The sequence below is a fragment of the Dreissena polymorpha genome, chromosome 13 (genome assembly GCF_020536995.1).
Source record: "Dreissena polymorpha isolate Duluth1 chromosome 13, UMN_Dpol_1.0, whole genome shotgun sequence".
Lineage (NCBI taxonomy): Eukaryota > Metazoa > Mollusca > Bivalvia > Myida > Dreissenidae > Dreissena > Dreissena polymorpha.
This window is the reverse complement of record NC_068367.1, coordinates 41,124,349-41,141,547: the sequence shown is the minus strand read 5'-3', so window position 1 is coordinate 41,141,547 and position 17,199 is coordinate 41,124,349. Positions and strand designations below refer to the sequence as shown.

Sequence of the window (17,199 nt, the reverse complement as noted above, 5' to 3'; positions counted from 1 at the left end):
AGAAAACTGGGCATAAAGCAAGTGCGTAAAGTGTCGTCCCACATTAGCCTGTGCAGTCCACACAGGCTTATCAGGGACGACACATTTTCCGCCTCAATTGGATTTTTGCGAAGAATTGTCTTCATTTTAACGAAAAATGTCATACAAGCGGAAAGTGCCGCCCCTGATTAGCTTGTGCGGACTGCACAGGCTAATCTGGAACGACACTTTACGTACATGTGTAATGTCCAGTTTTCTCAGAACATGACTTAAACAATGAAGTATATTTTCAAAATAATTCGGCTTAATCTGGTATACCAATCAATCGAATATTATTCCTTGAATACCAAACCTCATAGCAGGAGCCGTTCTGCGCATGACAGATCGTATAGAGCGTCATGTTCTGGAATCTGTTCATCCACGTGATCAGCACGCGCTCACTATCCGCCCACGTGACCGTCGTGAAGTAGTGGTCGCTGCGAAGATGATGGAAAGAAATGAATATAGCATACACAACAAATCAACGTAAAACTTTTTTTAAGAGTGCCCACATTAAATATTCTTAAATTTGGTTCTATTAGATATGTTCACCTAAAGAAATGGTCGACAGAATAAAAAGTCTGGATAGAAATAAATAGCCAAATGGTCTTAACTAATTTAATTGCTTATTAAGATATAAGTTGTAAATTGATGTGTTCTAACAGGTAAACGTACACTTAAACAAAATACCGTAGAGTATTTGAACACGTACATTACCATGAACACAGGACTGAACTATGGAGCTTATTTAAACAATGTTTTATTGGTTAAGCACGGATAGATCAATTAAGCACGGATAGCACGGATAGATCAATTGAGATAAAAAATATTACGCGTTACAGAATCAAGAGTTCACCTTAAAGGGATCTTTTCACGCTTTGGTAAATTGACAAAATTAAAAAAAGTTGTTTCAGATTCGCAAATTTTCGTTTTAGTTATGATATTTGTGAGGAAACAGTAATACTGAACATTTACCATGGTCTAACATAGACATTATATGCATCTTTTGACGATTTTAAAACCTAAAAATTATTAAGCGTTGCAACGCGAAACGATTGAATAATTTGGAGAGTTCTGTTTTTGTCGTTAAATTTTGTGAAACTACGAAGATTGCTTATATAAGGTATAAAATACTACAAGTATATGTACTCGGCGGAATAGCTCAGTAGGCTAAAGCGTTTTTACTTCAGGACTCTGGCAGGACTCCAGGGGTCACTGGTTCGAAACCTGGTCCGGGCAATGTTCTTTTCCTTTTTTTAATTTTATTCTTGATTTTTTACTGGAGCTTTTACGATCCGATGTTTACATTTATCGATATAAAGCATTTAATGACTAAGTTAAAAAATGCCAAAATCTGTGAAAAGGCCCCTTTAACAGGAACACCAGCCATTTCACATACTTACATATTTTTTAAGTCCTCTGGCGGTTCTATGTTGATCGTTTTGTTCGAATGCGTGTGGAATACATGCAGAGAGAACACAGGGTTGGTTGTACCCGCCTAAAAAAATAGTGCGAACTACTACTCAACTAGACTGCCGCTGCTTTTCAGAGATAGACGTAAAGCTTTGCCTGCTATTTAATGGCAATATCTATTTTCATAAGGAGTAAGGAATAAGTCTATAGTCAGATATATTTAGCCGTTTTGTTTACATTAGCTCCCGATCACTGGACCGACCGGAAGTTGTTGTTTACATGCAACTCCTTATTATCATTGTTGATAAGCATATTTGCTAATACTTGCTTTGAAATACAAATTAACCCATTTTATTCGGGTTTTGATAAATATTCATTGATAAATAAATGTATACATAAATTATAAGTATTACAATGTAATCGTGATATTGTATGCGTTTACATATAACGTAATCTTATTGCATTAACTTTATCTTGGTTTTCTTCAGTACATTATAATTCAATTAACAACAACAAACGATACTTAGCTATTTAAAAATTTAAAGTTGTAACTGTGATTTTTACTTTATTTAAAATATTTCGGACTCATCCATACTTTATCAACTTTAATAAATCAAACGAAAGGGAAGCATTTTACAGTTGGCAATCATGATGAGGAATTTTCACCCATAATTATTTTTGAGTCTTAAATCAAAACTGACATTAAGTTCACGAAATATTTCGAATCAACAACTGCATGAGCCAATAAAACAAGAGCAATAAAACATTACATTTTTTATGAAAAACCATGGACGATAAATGTTGAAGGAGTTAACCGTAGATGGACATTGGAAGATTTCATTTAAAAAATAAGCGTGAATATTATCTCGAGATTGACGTTAAGTGCCCCTCCAAGTGTTTACAGCTCCAGACAACAAAGCATGTATTACATTAAATGAAGTTGAATTGTCGAGCACATGTCTGCAATGTTTCAACTATACAAATTACAATGATATCATGTGAATAAACACACACACACAAACACGACATAATGATGGTATTTGATTAAAAGGGAGATTTTTCTGAATACTTTTAATATATATAGTATGAGTATAAAAAGTTAAACGACTATGATCAACATTCGTTTAAAGACTTATCACACCATTTTTTTCAATGTTTATAACCGGTGTTGATTCAAATTTTAAAAAATAAATTAAAAAAATCACTGACCCAAATGTGTTGAAAGCATTTCGATGTATTCTGGTTCGTGTATTGTATAGAATGTATTATTTAAACTTGTACGGTCGTATTTTGGAATGTTTCTCAATCCATCCCTTACAGCAATGTGTGTTTCTATGGACAGACTTGTGTCAGTAAAGAGCAAGAATTTATTGAAGAACGTTCCCACCTTAGGATAAAGGAGTTTCTTGTCCGTCACATATTGGTCTGTCATGGACCCGTAGTAGGTGAGGTGGTAGTTCCTGACCAGCGTGTCGTTGAACGAGGCAAACAGGAAGTAGCTACCAGTGGGCGACCACCAGAGGGCGTGGTCTTCAGAGAGGATCTCCTCTGTAGATAGTATACAGCTTCTATTTGAGTCGCGTTCTGATAAAACTGGGCATAATGCATGTGCGTAAAGAGTCGTCCCAGAATCGCCTGTGCAGTCCGCAAAAGCTAATCAGGGACGATACTTTCCGCCTAAAATGGATTTTTGTTATGAAGAGACTTCATTGAAACGAAAAATGGCATAAAAGCGGAAAGTGTCGTCTCTGGTTTGCGCAGGCTAATCTTCGACGACACTTTACGCACATGAATTATGCCCAGTTTTCTCAGAACACGACTCGTTTGATATAAGGGCCGCGCTCTGGGAAAACCGGGCTTAATACATGAGCGTAGGGTGTCGTCATACATTAACCTGTGCAGTCAGAACAGGCTAATAAGGGCGACAATTTTGTGTTTTTATGCAATTTGGTTGTTTAAAAGAAGTCTATTGTTATCAAAAATCTAGTTTATGCGGCAAGTATCGCCCCTGTGCAATCCACACAGGCTAACCAGGGACGATATTTTATGAACATGCATTTAGTTCTGTTTTCTCGGAGCGAGGTTTATACATTTATTGAGACATTAGCAATAGTACTGCGAGATACATGTTCGTTTCGTGTGGCACACATATCCTGGTGCAGGCAGCAAGTCATTTTTAGAAAACCCGATAAGCAAAATCAAATTGCATTTAGAACGCTTATGATTTTACAGCGGCAATTAAGCAGTATAGAATTCTAAAAATTGGATATTTTTTCTTATTTCTTATTCGGTTAAAAAATATAAACATTTCACATTCGTTATAAAAGCTAAACGAACATGATACAAGTTCTTCAAGATATACATAATACATGCAAATCTTATAAAAATCAATACCAAACCGACTGTAATTTGATTTATAAAATTGATTAATGAATAATGAATTATCAACTAGATCCCTATTTCTTATGCAAATGAAGTGGCGCGTTGTTACAGTACATTTATAATAAAAAGATACGCCTGTTGAACATGTAAAATAAGCGTGAGTAAAAGCAATAAATCTAGGTTAGGTATTATGATAAATGCTCGCATTCCTTCTTCGCGTTTGAGATGGGATATCGTGTTCAAACAGATCTGGCATTCTCTACTTTGAACATTTACTTCGCATGTGTCTTTTCAGGTTTTGGTGAATTGACAACATTAAAAAAGTTGTTTAAGATTCGCAAATTTTTATTTTAGTTATGATATTTAGGAGGAAATAGTAACACTGAACATTTACCATGCTCACAACTAGCCATTATATGCATCTTTTGACGATTTAAAAACCTGAAAATTATAAAGCGTTGCAACGCGAAACGATTGAATAATTTGGAGAGTTCTGTTGTTGTCGTTATATTATGTGAAACTACGAGGATGCTTATATAAAGTATAGAATACATCCCTCATTGTATGAGCACGGATGGCCGCGTTGTCTAATGGGAGACTTTTACTCCAGGACTCCATGGGTTATTGTTTCGAGCCTGTTGAGGTTACTTTGTTTCTTTTTTTTATATTGTATTCTCGATTTCATACTGGAGCTTTTTAGATCCAATGCTTTCAATTATCAATATACAGCATTTAATGAAAAACTTCAATACATGCCAAAATATGTGAAAAGGTCCCTTAAATATAAACTCAGTCAGGCACACCGTTGACATACGTGTCTTAGATAAATTGCCGCTATCCGCCAAACATCGCAACATCTTATGCAAAACGCATCTCTTCTCTTAAGCACTTTGCCTTCAAAGACTCAATCCGGCACACATTTTTCAAATGGTTCTATGATAATTAGCCCACATATGACACGTCGCAACATCTGATGTCAAATGACATCTCTGAACACAGACCCTTCACCTTCATATACCCAGTCCGGAACACCGTTGAAAATCTGGTCCATGACCCCTGTGTCAGTGACCCGGAACGCGTCCACGTCCTGCAGGTTCATGCTCCGACGGTAGTAGACGTCGTTGTTCTGTACGAATACCTGTAACACAAGGCGGCGTGATTTTATTGTATGGGCCGCGTTCTGAGAAAACTGGGCTTAATGCATGTGCGTAAAGTGTCGTCCCAGATTAGCCTGTTCAGTCCGAACAGGCTAGTCAGGGTTGACACTTTGAGCCTAAACTTGATTTTCGGTAAGAAGAGACTTCCTGGAAACTAAAAATACCATAAAAGCGGAAAGTGTCCCAGATTGGCCTATGCGAACTGCACAGGCTAATCTGGGATGACACTTTACGCACATGCATAAAGCCCAAATTTCTGAGAACAAGGCTCATATAATTCCAGATAGTGAAATAACGAAAAGGTATCAGCGAAATATAATTGTTTCACTTAATTTTGGTTTCCAATTAAACGAAATGAAGACTTTTGACAATATTGTCGCCATTTCGACAGAGAAGTACCTCGACGAATACAAAAACAACAACATTATTTTACTTAATAAACTTAAGTATATTAAGCATTTCTTCTACCCGTACGATTCAATAAAAACATGTATGCACAACGAGAATTGATAACATATATGCACAACATTTTACAAAGCAATATATTTTTAAGATGTGTGGAAAAAAAGGTGTGCGAAATTTGTGAATACTTTGCTGGTCGTACACTAAGCCGAACCAAATAATCGCATATCCCATAACGCATTTAACCAATCTGCAGTGTTTTTCGTGGAACTTATTCTATCCTTTTTTTAAGTCTAATAATGGATTGGTGAGTACGGGCGATAGCAACACATGAGAAAGTTGCGAAAGACAAACTATTTTTCAGGACATGAAGTCCGATCACTTTTAAAATTTACCGGACCTCACGTGACTTTACCGGACCTTGTTCTTCTTTAACTAAACAATGGAACATATTTTATAGAGTTAAATGTTATAATTACAAACTTGCAATTATTAGTATTATCTCACTTGAAGTTTGTTATGTCACCAGCAAATATAGCAAGTTCGTTTTTTTAAACATATTCTTTGTTTTGTTATATTTTTTTTTATATCAAAAACAATGTTTCATATATTGTTTGTAGGACAAGAGGACCAACAGTGTCGAGAATTATACAGAACCACAGCAAATTGTATCGGAAATGCCCGAGGTCCGACGTCGTTCGCATGCTAGCAGATACTAGGGTATCACAGATTGCTCGATAAAATGCATGACATATATGCACACGTGCAGATGGACGAATGCTTACCAAACCGTCATATGTGGGTGACCAAGACACGTACTGGAACTCTGTGCCGTTTGGTCCCTGAAGTGAGCTCTCATTTCTGAAACGGTGCGTACGCCAATGTTATTCAAACAGTGTTGATAATATTATTCAAAACATATAAGAGTAAGAACACGAAGTAACTGGAGTTTCTGTGATGAAGCGAACCGTTTGAAGATACAAGAAACACTTTATCAGGCGCCGAAAATCAGTAGTTATTTTTAAAATGACATTTATTATATGTAAAGAATGGACACTTATAGGAACTGCCGTATTACGCATGCGTACTATCAAGAACTATACTGTAGTGTAGCAACATTCTCATTCATATAGTACACTTGTGTAGGCGTTAGTTCGAACCCCGTTGGAGGTATTGTACAATTTTTAAGGTATGTGCTGGCATTCCACATTTTATTTTATCGTATAGATCTTATTAACTAATATATTTGCAGTTGGTAAATATCTGTATTAAAAGATGAACTATGAAATGTCTTAAAACATATAATAATTTACGGAGAAATACATCCCCTTTAATGTGTTCCTTTAAATAATCATTATCTTACCTATCATGAAGGTTAACGACTTTATATTTTGCCCGCGTTGAGTGTCTGTAAATCTGAGAAATGGAAGGAAATTATTTGACAATTCCAGAGAAAAATCCATCAATGAAAACGTTTAATATCGTGAGCAAATTTTGTAAAAATGTAGTGCGTTTTTTCTTTGTTAACAATTTACTTGACACCACAGATTATGCTTTAAATGCACACATGGAATTTGACTGTTAATTGTTAGCTAATTAAAATACTTACAATTACAAAAATATTCCCCTATATATATGTGTGTAATACTGGGATCAACGCATGTGCGTAAAGGGACGTCTCTGATTATCATGTGCAGTGTGAATAGGCTTATCGTTAACCACAAATTTCATCTAAATTGGGTTTTCGTTTATAATAGACTTATTTGAAGCAATTAAATCAATAACTGCGGACAGTGCAGTCCCGTATTAGCCTGTATAAACTGCACAGGCTTATATGGGGCGACACCTCTTTACCCACATGCATTTAGTCCGTTTACCGATAATGTGTCTCACAATAGCAAGTGACCAGACAAAGGTTTCTTACCGCTTGAACATTATAGGCCAGCAGCGCATAGTTTTCATCCGGAGATATCATATACGTGGAGGTATCCAGTTCTTTCTGATAGAAAATTAACACTTATACGATTTAATCACATTAATTTTTTTTTTGAAATTCACAAATACAAAAGTCATGTGTTAACGTATTATATAATATGAGGCTATGAGACAATTGTATGTGTTCTTAAAATGATCTACTACATAATCTTATCATGTACATGGCTCTTCATCAGCATTGTGAAGTGAGTTTGATTGAAGCTATAACAATTATAACCAGATATCGTCGGAGAGAACACATATTTTGAAATACTATCGTGCACGCCAAAATCATGGGCCATACACGAACATTTACTTTTAAAATATTTATAATTAAACGTACAGTCCGAAGTTTCATAATGGAAGACAGGTGTTGAGCCGGATACGAAATACCCCCCCCCCCCCCACTCACCCAACAGACACACACACACACACACATTAAGAGACATACGGAAAGGGTTTATAACTATATGCTCCTTCCCATAATCAAAGCGATATTGTTCACGGTGTGTGATAGTTAGTGTTTAAATTTCGCCTGTGTTTGTGTTAATGTAGTTGTGGGTGTAGTTGTACACACTTGTGTAATCTGAAAAGACGCACGCCTTACTTACGCTCGGATAACTAAATAGTATTGATTGCATTTCAATAGAATACAGCTTTGCTGTCTTCGAAGAAAAAAACAGCTGAAACTTAACAATTGTTTTCTCTAATCTTTTACTTACTGGCATGATTTATTGTGTTATTTTGATTATAATCAAGTACTACCATGTTGCAAATCATTTGTTCACTTACAAACGTCGAGTTGCCCATGATTGCTGCAGAAGTGTTTGTTGAGCAGTTGTAACGTATTACGGCGCCGTCATCATTTCTGTAGTAAATGGCGTCGGAGTCTCGAAAATAACAACATGTACAAATCAACAACTATTACATAGCAAGAGTGTCGAACAGCCAAGCGGACGGACCAAGGCAAAACCCATAGTTCCAGCACATGGATAACCGGTAAGCACTCATGCACTAGGTCATACTTCATACAAGTCTTTATTTTAAAGAAATTAGCGATAAGTTTGAAAACTCAACACTCTTCATGCTGACCATGCTTGTTTTGCAAATAAGACCAATTGATTCATCTTTATTAAATCGGGCATTTTAGCTCAGTTTTTAGAGCCATGGAGTATAAATCCGATGATAGGGGTTGCAATTTCCGACCCGGCCGCATACATTGTGTATGTTATGGTAATTCAATTGTTTATACGGCAATTCTCACCATCCCACTGATTTAAATATGGCAATTTTCAGTTAACGGCATAATTATGCTCACTAAGTTATATTAAACCAGATTACCCCGGAAACGTGCGTGTTGGTTAACTGACCGCTGCGATTTTAATGAACCATTGTTGGATACGGAGAAAACAGGGTGCAGGATCACGTGATTTTTTGGAATTCAACCTTTTAACTTTGACGACTTGAAACGACGGTAAGTGGTGCATTATTTAAAATAACTTTTTAAAACAAGCTTTCTTAAGAATTTTTTAAGAATTTCAACTAGTGCATAAAATACAGATTTTTATGCTGCTTATGGCAATGTGAAAAACTCCAGAATTACTTTATTTAATAAGCATGTGTTCTTGTTAAAAAAATGTCTTTTATGCAATTTAGATTTTTTCAAATGTATTTCAATAACTTCAGATAGTTGCAAAAAATAGAGTTCTTAACGGCGTGATTACATTCTGTCCAGCCCGTGTGTAAACCCCTGAACACCCCATTGATTCTGCACCCTGAAACCCCCAACTTAAAATATCTTTTAATAACGGAAGTTCCATGAGAGTGTATTTTATTGTGACTTGCATTACCCACTTTAGGCACACTTAGGCTGGATTGAACTTTACCGATACGCAGTTCGCTACCACTAGTGAGTGCGCATGCAGGCAACATTTTTAGCAGGTAGGCGTTTCGTTGCAAAGGATTTTACTTACCAATCATTAAAAAAACAACAACGAGATACCAGACAATAACACGCTATCATCCGTGCCTACGATTGTGGCAGTAGGCAGTCGCTGAGGCGGTGTCAATTCATTATAATCAATAAGTGGACACTTTTCTCAATTTTTACAACAAATTCCGCCGAAATCGCATAATAAATTAAAATTGCGCAATCGAAAATCAAAACCATCAGAATTCCCGAAGACGTTTCTTAAATCGTCGTAAACAATAGACATTACCATTATTTATTTACGTGTTTAGGGTCATTCTGCTTTTCATTAAATGTAACCAATTAAATGCGAGATTTTATCACTTGATATCAATTAATTAGATACGTAGTATATCGTCATCAAAATAGAGTTTTATTCATAAAACAGAAATGACAGTGAGTAGTCTTGTTTTCATATCGTTTTAGGTTAATAAAGTCGTTATTAAACGAAGTTTTTAATCCTACTTTTTCATGGGGTTATTTTTCCACTTTATAGCCGATATAGTATTTTTTGTCGCGCTGCTGCACGACCTTGTATATAAGACGCCGAAGTCGCGCTCTTCGGAACGCAGCAACGCTTTCACATTCTTTTTTTCTTGTCCGGTAAGTTCAATCGTCCCCACAATTATTTCATGCGATTTTATATGACATAAGACGTATCCTGGAATGAACTTTTATGCTGACGTATTTATACTCTCTATTAAATCATAAAACATTTATTTAAATAAATTTTAAATTGACTTCCATTGTTGATACATTTTGCCAGCGTTGTGTTTTTCGAGGGATTAGTGTTGTCTCACAACTTCAGGCGCAATACGATATTCATTTTTTAATTTCAAAAAATGTGACAGAAATATATGTTAATGTTTGCCACAAAACTTTCGCCGCTGAACAAGGATCTTCGAGATTATTTTAATTCATGTGCAAATCACAATATAAAACAAAATCCGATAGGTTAATGATAATTTACAATCATCTCCATTGTCGACCACACCATTGTCGTTTTATTGCGGTTCCGATTACGGATTATTTCTATACATCTGTCGTTGTGTAAACATCCTTGTTTCTCCACAGTAAGACATAAATTAGCATATGTTAAACAATCTCGAACATAAATTTGTCTACATCGTACATTTTCTACCTCATAGCTGTTGAACACACAACTTTGACAAATACATTGATGTTTTGTTGTAACGTTACATACATTGCGGCCCTATGGTTTAAGGTCACAGAATACTAAATTGTTTCCCTAATTCATTGTAAAAGCGACAACTTTAATCGAAAATAACTGCAACATTGTGCACATAGAGACCTCCGTAATCATATCTTGTCTTAAAGGCCATTCTAAGATGAATCGATTTATGCACTAAAAAGGTAAGACATGTTGTTGACACAAATCAAAATCGGCTGTTGTTTTTAACTTTTTCCCGGCCGTTTCCTAGTGGAATGCAACCTTTTTCAGTGCAATGTTTTCCTATATAATCTAAGTTTATCATATTTCAGGGATTTAGAAGTGAAAACTCATTCATGCCCTACCACTTCTTCAAAAGATGAAACCAGAACAATTGCTTTAGGTTTAAAACGTGCCGTCGATATTTTTTTAGAGAGATCAGACCTAAATGAAACGATTTTTAAGTATACTGTGAACTATATGATACTGCGAAATTATATTGGTCGTTTCCTTTACTTATCACAAGCGACCTCCAATGCAATTGTAATATTATGCGTAATTTAGTTAATTTTTATCACGGACTAATACCATTGACCAATTTAGCACTACATTTTGTGTACTTTCATCGCGAACTGATACCATTAACCTATTTAGCACTACCTTTTGTGTACTTTCATCGCGGAATGATACCATTAACCTATTTAGCAATACATTTTTGTACTTTCATCGCGGACTGATACCATTGACCAATTTAGCACTACATTTTGTGTACATCTATGAGTTCTAAGTTGCTTACTAAACCAAGAAGAATTCTTAAAGCGTTTAGTTACGAACATGTCAGCGTCGCAAACTTGTCGTATAACGGCTTCGATATCACTTTTTAAATCATGTAGTTTACGGCTAAAAGATTAATGACAAATTATAAACAATAATAGATATACAAAACCGTTGATTGGCCTTTTAGGTGGCGACAGTCAAAGTTATTTTCCATATAAAGGAATGCCGTCACACATTCTTTTGTTCGTATTAGCAACACTTCTTTTATACGTACGTAAAGTAAAATATGGAAACTTCAAAATAAATTGGTGATACCGTTTAAGGTCATTTTAGGTTTCAGAAAAATATGTTCGGTATACTTTTAAATTTTATTCTACATTTAAGAGTAATGAAATATAATATTTCGTATTAATCATTTTACACATCTTGCATATGTAACGGTTTTAAAACACATTTCTATGGTAGTGTATTATTAAAATTTAACCTTTATCTAAAAGCGTTGTCTGGTGCGAACTTACCATACGTGATATAAAACATGAGCTCAAAAATTTTGTTTTAAACGTGTGCTCAATGACATCCGACATTCTGCGGACATCGTAGTGTAAAAATGCATTATTTTCAATAGTGCTACGATATGTTTGGATATTATACTTTTGGAAATGGCCGGAAAATATGTATGTATACCTTAATTGAAGATCAGGTCACGTGGATTCTCTTTCAAAACCGGATATACATATATCCATTATTTGCATCGATAATGACTTTTATGTTTGTACTTTGAGTACATTTTGTTTCGGCAAGTTGACGTTTTCACGTTACACAAACGATGTGTTATAAGAAAACAACCAGTTAAAATACATATGAGCCTCGGGCTGTGAAATATTGGCTTAATACATGTGCATGGAGTGTCGACACAGATAAGCCTATGCCGTCAGCACAGATAATCAGGGATGACACTTTCCGCTTGTGTAATACATTTCGTGTACACGAATTTTCTCCTTAGGCGGAAAATGTCGTCCCTGATCAGCCTTTGCGGTCTGGCATAGCCTTTTCGGACGACTGGGACGACACTTGACGCACATGCATTAAACCCCTTTTTCTCGAGTGGTGCTTTTATAAATAAAAGATAGTCCATCTGTCACATAATTCTATTATAATTTATTATTCAACCAGTGTCAATTTCGCAGAAGCTCTTAAAGTGTCTTACCTGTTACCCATTTGAAAGAAAAGCTTTTTGGTGCAAATTTTTTCTTTATGAAGTCTTCGAATGTAAACTTTGGTTTCGGCGGTTCATCGCTTTTTCCTGTATTAGAACACACACAAACACTCAAAAACACATGATTATAGCTGAAAATATTGAAATAGTTATCGTGTTATCATACACATATCATAATGCAGATGTTCGTTCATTATGTCGTTGCGTTCATTATATGAGTCTCGTTCTGAGAAAACTGGGCATAATGTATGTGCGTAAGGTGTCGTCCCAGATTAGCATGTGCAGTCCACCTAAATTGGATGCTTTTTAATTAAGAAAAGACTTAATTTTAACAGAAAATATCATACAAGCGGAAAGTGTCGTCACTGATTAGCCTGTGCGGACTGCACAGGCTAATCTAGGACGACTCTTTACGCACATGCATTATGCCAAATTTTCTCAGAACGCGACTCATATTGCTGTCGACCTTTCTGTTAACTATCTAGAGGAATAGTTTAAGATAGTCTCCGGTGTTGTTTGGCGACCACTCTTCATGGATATGATATTTACAACATTTATGATCATATCAAGGGAAAACAAACTGTATTCAGGTAAAGCGATCAAACACTAACATTATGCCTGGACCATGAGAAACATTTGTATTTACATTGCATATATTTGTGTTAAATATAGCTTTTCTCACAAGTACATAGTTTTTTTTATATCGTATAAATAATTGTATTTAGGCATTCAAGGTGGTACAATTAAGTTACTGACATAAGTTTAGATATTCATTATGTTGTATTGTACTTTCTGGCAATAGGCATGTGAGTTATGCAATGCATTTCTTATATCTCCGATATTCAGATATTCCCCACATGTGAAACTAGAATGAGTATTAGAAAGAGACTAGTATAATACATGCGTTTTGTGTCATACATAGCAAACAGTGTATCGAACACAAAATGTAATGTATATGCTTCACGTATATCAAGGCAAGATGCCGTATTCAAAATCGTCCTTTATTTGGTCAATCCTCGCGGTAGGTCTGGTTATTGTGTCTTGTTATCGCGTCATATCTAGCGACTGACAAAAGTTCTAGGCATCGTATACAAATTGGTATGATAATGATATCAATTATATTAAACAATCTGTTCAAACGCGATAAAATTAAAAAATACAATAAATTATATCGTCCAATGGACACATTAATTAAATTGCCCAATGGAAGTCTTTATGAACCCTTTGATCAACAAAGATTACTAAGGGAGACTAACTACGTGTTATACTGTTATCACTCACTCGGAGTTTGGAGATTTCCTTCGTGTTATGCTGTTATCAATCACTCGGAGTAGGGACACTAATTATCTGTAATGCTATTATCAATCACTCGGATGGGGGACACTATCTACGTGTTATGCTGTTAGAACTAACTTGGAGTGGGGAGACTAACTAAGCGTTATGCTGTTATCACTCACTCGGAGTGGGGAGACAAACTACGTGTTATGTGGTTATCACTCACTCGGAGTGGAGAGACTAACTACGTGTTATGCTGTTATCATTAACTTAAAATGGAGAGACTACCTACGTTTTATGTTGCTATCACTCACCTGGAGTGGGAAGACTAACTAATTGTTTAGCTGTTATCACTCTCTTGACATGGGAACATTAACTACCTGTTATGTTTTTATCACTCACTTGGAGTTAGGAGGATGACGGTGGTGATGATCAGGGCACACACGATGATGATAACAACCAGGGCAATCACTATGCCCTTCCAATTTCTTTTCTGCACGGTGTGACCTACAAGCTCCTGAAATGATAAATTAGGGTGTCACCTATGCACATACGTTTAAATGATCAATTTATCTAATTTTTCTTCGCCGCAACTAAGCAATTATAATCACTCTTAAAATATGCTCAAAGCAGAAATATTTCAATAATAAAACGCTTAATACTTTCACTTTCTTAATATTTCGGCCACAGACCTTCTTCTTGACGATATATTTACTAAAATAGTGAATGTATCAAGTGTTAATAATTTCCTCCCTCTGGAGATCCAATATATAGAGTTTTCAATAATTGTTTATGAAGAACATCAGCATGATACAAATGATACCACAAACTAAACGTGTTTGTAAATGTTCTTAATGCGGGTCCAGGAATGAACTACCAAACATCGGAATAACGTAAAAAAAGTTGTTAGCTTCCACGTTACCGACCGACTGCAATCTTTGGTTTTGACCCTAAACTTTGTTCAACAATTTTTGCCACATTCTATCATTTGCCAACATTAACTTTTACATTTAAAGAACGAAACAAAATGATTTCGGATGTGTTATTACCTTATATCATTACTCGAGTGAGAACTAAACTGTGTATTATCAACAAAAGTTGACGTTAACAAGTTTGTCCAATCTACCCGCCCTATTTATGGAGATGATATTTGAAAAAAACACAACGTTTGTTTCGAGTCTAACAGTGCTTTGATTAAGCAGTTAAACGAAATCTCCAAAACATCCAACTGTAGTAGCAGCTAATAAGCCGTAGTAAACCCTGATTACCGAAATGTAGTTTCATACACAAATGATTAATGGCCAACAGGTTAAACTACTACTTAGCGCACAACAAAAGTGGGTCAATTGTAATGCGTTGCACACCTTAGAGCGTAAGAGCATATTTGTTCTGAGAATCTGCTGTGATATTTAAAGAATCATAATCGAGTTATTACTTGGACAAATGTTCTGAGAAAGGTTTATAAAGATTGGACAAGTAATGAGACTTCAAGCGTGTTTTCACCTAAGACAGATAATGAAAATGGCCCATTCTCTAGCGGACATGCTTTGTAATGGACGTACATCCTTTTTAATAGAATAATCATACGAACAAATGTGCTGAGAGAAAATTTGACAAAACACACTCGGGTGTGCACAAGCTCTTGCTGATTTCATAAGAAAACGGCTCGCCACTGTTACGGACACGTGTTAACATTTTTTTATAACATACCGGGCATATTGAAATCGGCCAACGCATTATTAGAACCAAAACTGAGGCATTTTCTTGACGACTAAGGATAACATTTATTTAGTGAGTGTCAAGTTGACATTTCTATTAGTTGTATACCTATTTAAATTAAGATACTAACATACACAAACGGCGTGTATAAATAAAATGGCTAAGTTGAAACATGCACATCACAGATGCAGATTTTGTGAGCGTGGTGCCATGTTTTATGTAAAGTGATAGTCATAATGACATAAAGTATTATAATAAAGTACATAGATGGTTTAACGTTTATAGCATGTTGTTATATTAAAGACATTAATAGTGCCCGATTGCTTATGGTTTATCATAAGTTGATTTGTATCGTGTGTTTGCGTTGTTTTTGTAGATATTCGGAAGCACTTAATATGAATATACACTTGTCATACTTAAGCTAAACATGAGTTCAATTTATCATATTTAACATTTTACAGTATCTACATTAGAATGAAAAGGTTATATAATGTACATAGTTTTGTTACACGGTGTAAAATTAAGGCCCATGTAATATATGAATGTGGTTATTCTGACCTGTAAAGGGTTTCAGTATCATTATGTATGGCGATAGTTTACTATAATTTGTAAAACACGTTGTATGCACATACTATGCTATCACGATATTATGTTATCTGTAAGCGAGTCCCTTTAACGGCACGTTAAATTTAAACGAGAACGCGCGAAGAGTAATATGCATTTTTTATCTGCACTTTTTAACTTTATATTTCAGCGGAACTATGTCAATCTCCAGTGCTCTATAATTTTATTGCTGATTAGTGATATAGTGAAGGTTGATCGCATTGGACCAATGGCATTTAAATGTATCATAAAATATAATCGTTGTATCTAATAGCCCTATTGCGCGCAAACAATTAGTGATGTGTACATGTGTAAAATAAAAAAAGCCGTTATGATGTGAGACCTAAATGATAATTAAGTATTTTCTTGACGGAGTTTGTTTATATTTAACCCATTTAAGCATTACGACTAGAAAAAAAGGCATTGGCAAACAACGCAGACCCAGATGAGACGCCGCGCGCCGTCTCATCAGGGTCTGCGCTGTTTGCTGAAGGGAATTTCTGTAACAAAATATTCTTTATATAGAAATAAATATACTAGACATCCCTAATTTTGGAAATAAATTGATCCCATTTTAGAAGTATGGGAGAGTTCACAAGGCATAAATGGGTTAAACAAGCAAGACATTTAGCACTTCAGCACTTGCAAATAACCAAACCTCCTGTTCCTCGATAACTTCCATTTCAAAGATGCTTATTTACATTACACAACCACACTCCAGATGTTTTCCTTTCGTATTTGTGAATTCTCAACATGTATTAAGCAAGCGATTTTACGTCATGCAAGTTTAACTTAAAACATTCTTAATTGTAAAGTGTTATTTACTTAAGCAGGAAGTAAACTCGTAAACAGGATAAGTTTAATTGAGTGGAACGCTCGACACACGCGATATCACACTCATCAACCTTAAGTGTGTCACCAACGATACTCAGTCAAATTAACCACAATAAGGAGATTAGGCATGCTCGTATAAATGCTCTAGTTTCCGATAATACAATATATTGAAGCGAAATGCTGCGTATGACCTGTTTATGTCAAATACAATGACTCACCCAAAATTGTTCTTGTAAAAAACACTAAGTATTATTGCAATGCAGTGAAGAAGAAATGGAGTAAAGGGACC

General features: G+C 35.4%; 1 protein-coding gene across 1 annotated transcript in view; it reads right to left on the bottom strand.

Moving 5' to 3' along the window:
* Positions 1-16,968, bottom strand: part of LOC127854612 (dipeptidyl peptidase 4-like) — a 177,270-nt gene extending 160,302 nt beyond the window's left edge. Inside the window, exons 1-11 of the mRNA XM_052389676.1 lie at positions 16,735-16,968; positions 14,157-14,271; positions 12,471-12,566; positions 8,139-8,236; positions 7,297-7,371; positions 6,736-6,788; positions 6,158-6,233; positions 4,822-4,951; positions 2,819-2,979; positions 1,422-1,516; positions 332-455 (exon numbers count right to left, since the gene is read on the bottom strand). Of these exons, the coding sequence (XP_052245636.1) occupies positions 332-455; positions 1,422-1,516; positions 2,819-2,979; positions 4,822-4,951; positions 6,158-6,233; positions 6,736-6,788; positions 7,297-7,371; positions 8,139-8,236; positions 12,471-12,566; positions 14,157-14,271; positions 16,735-16,758 (1,047 nt within the window). The 5' untranslated portion in view covers positions 16,759-16,968. The remainder of the gene's footprint in view (positions 1-331; positions 456-1,421; positions 1,517-2,818; positions 2,980-4,821; positions 4,952-6,157; positions 6,234-6,735; positions 6,789-7,296; positions 7,372-8,138; positions 8,237-12,470; positions 12,567-14,156; positions 14,272-16,734) is intronic.
* Positions 16,969-17,199: the final 231 nt, after the last annotated feature.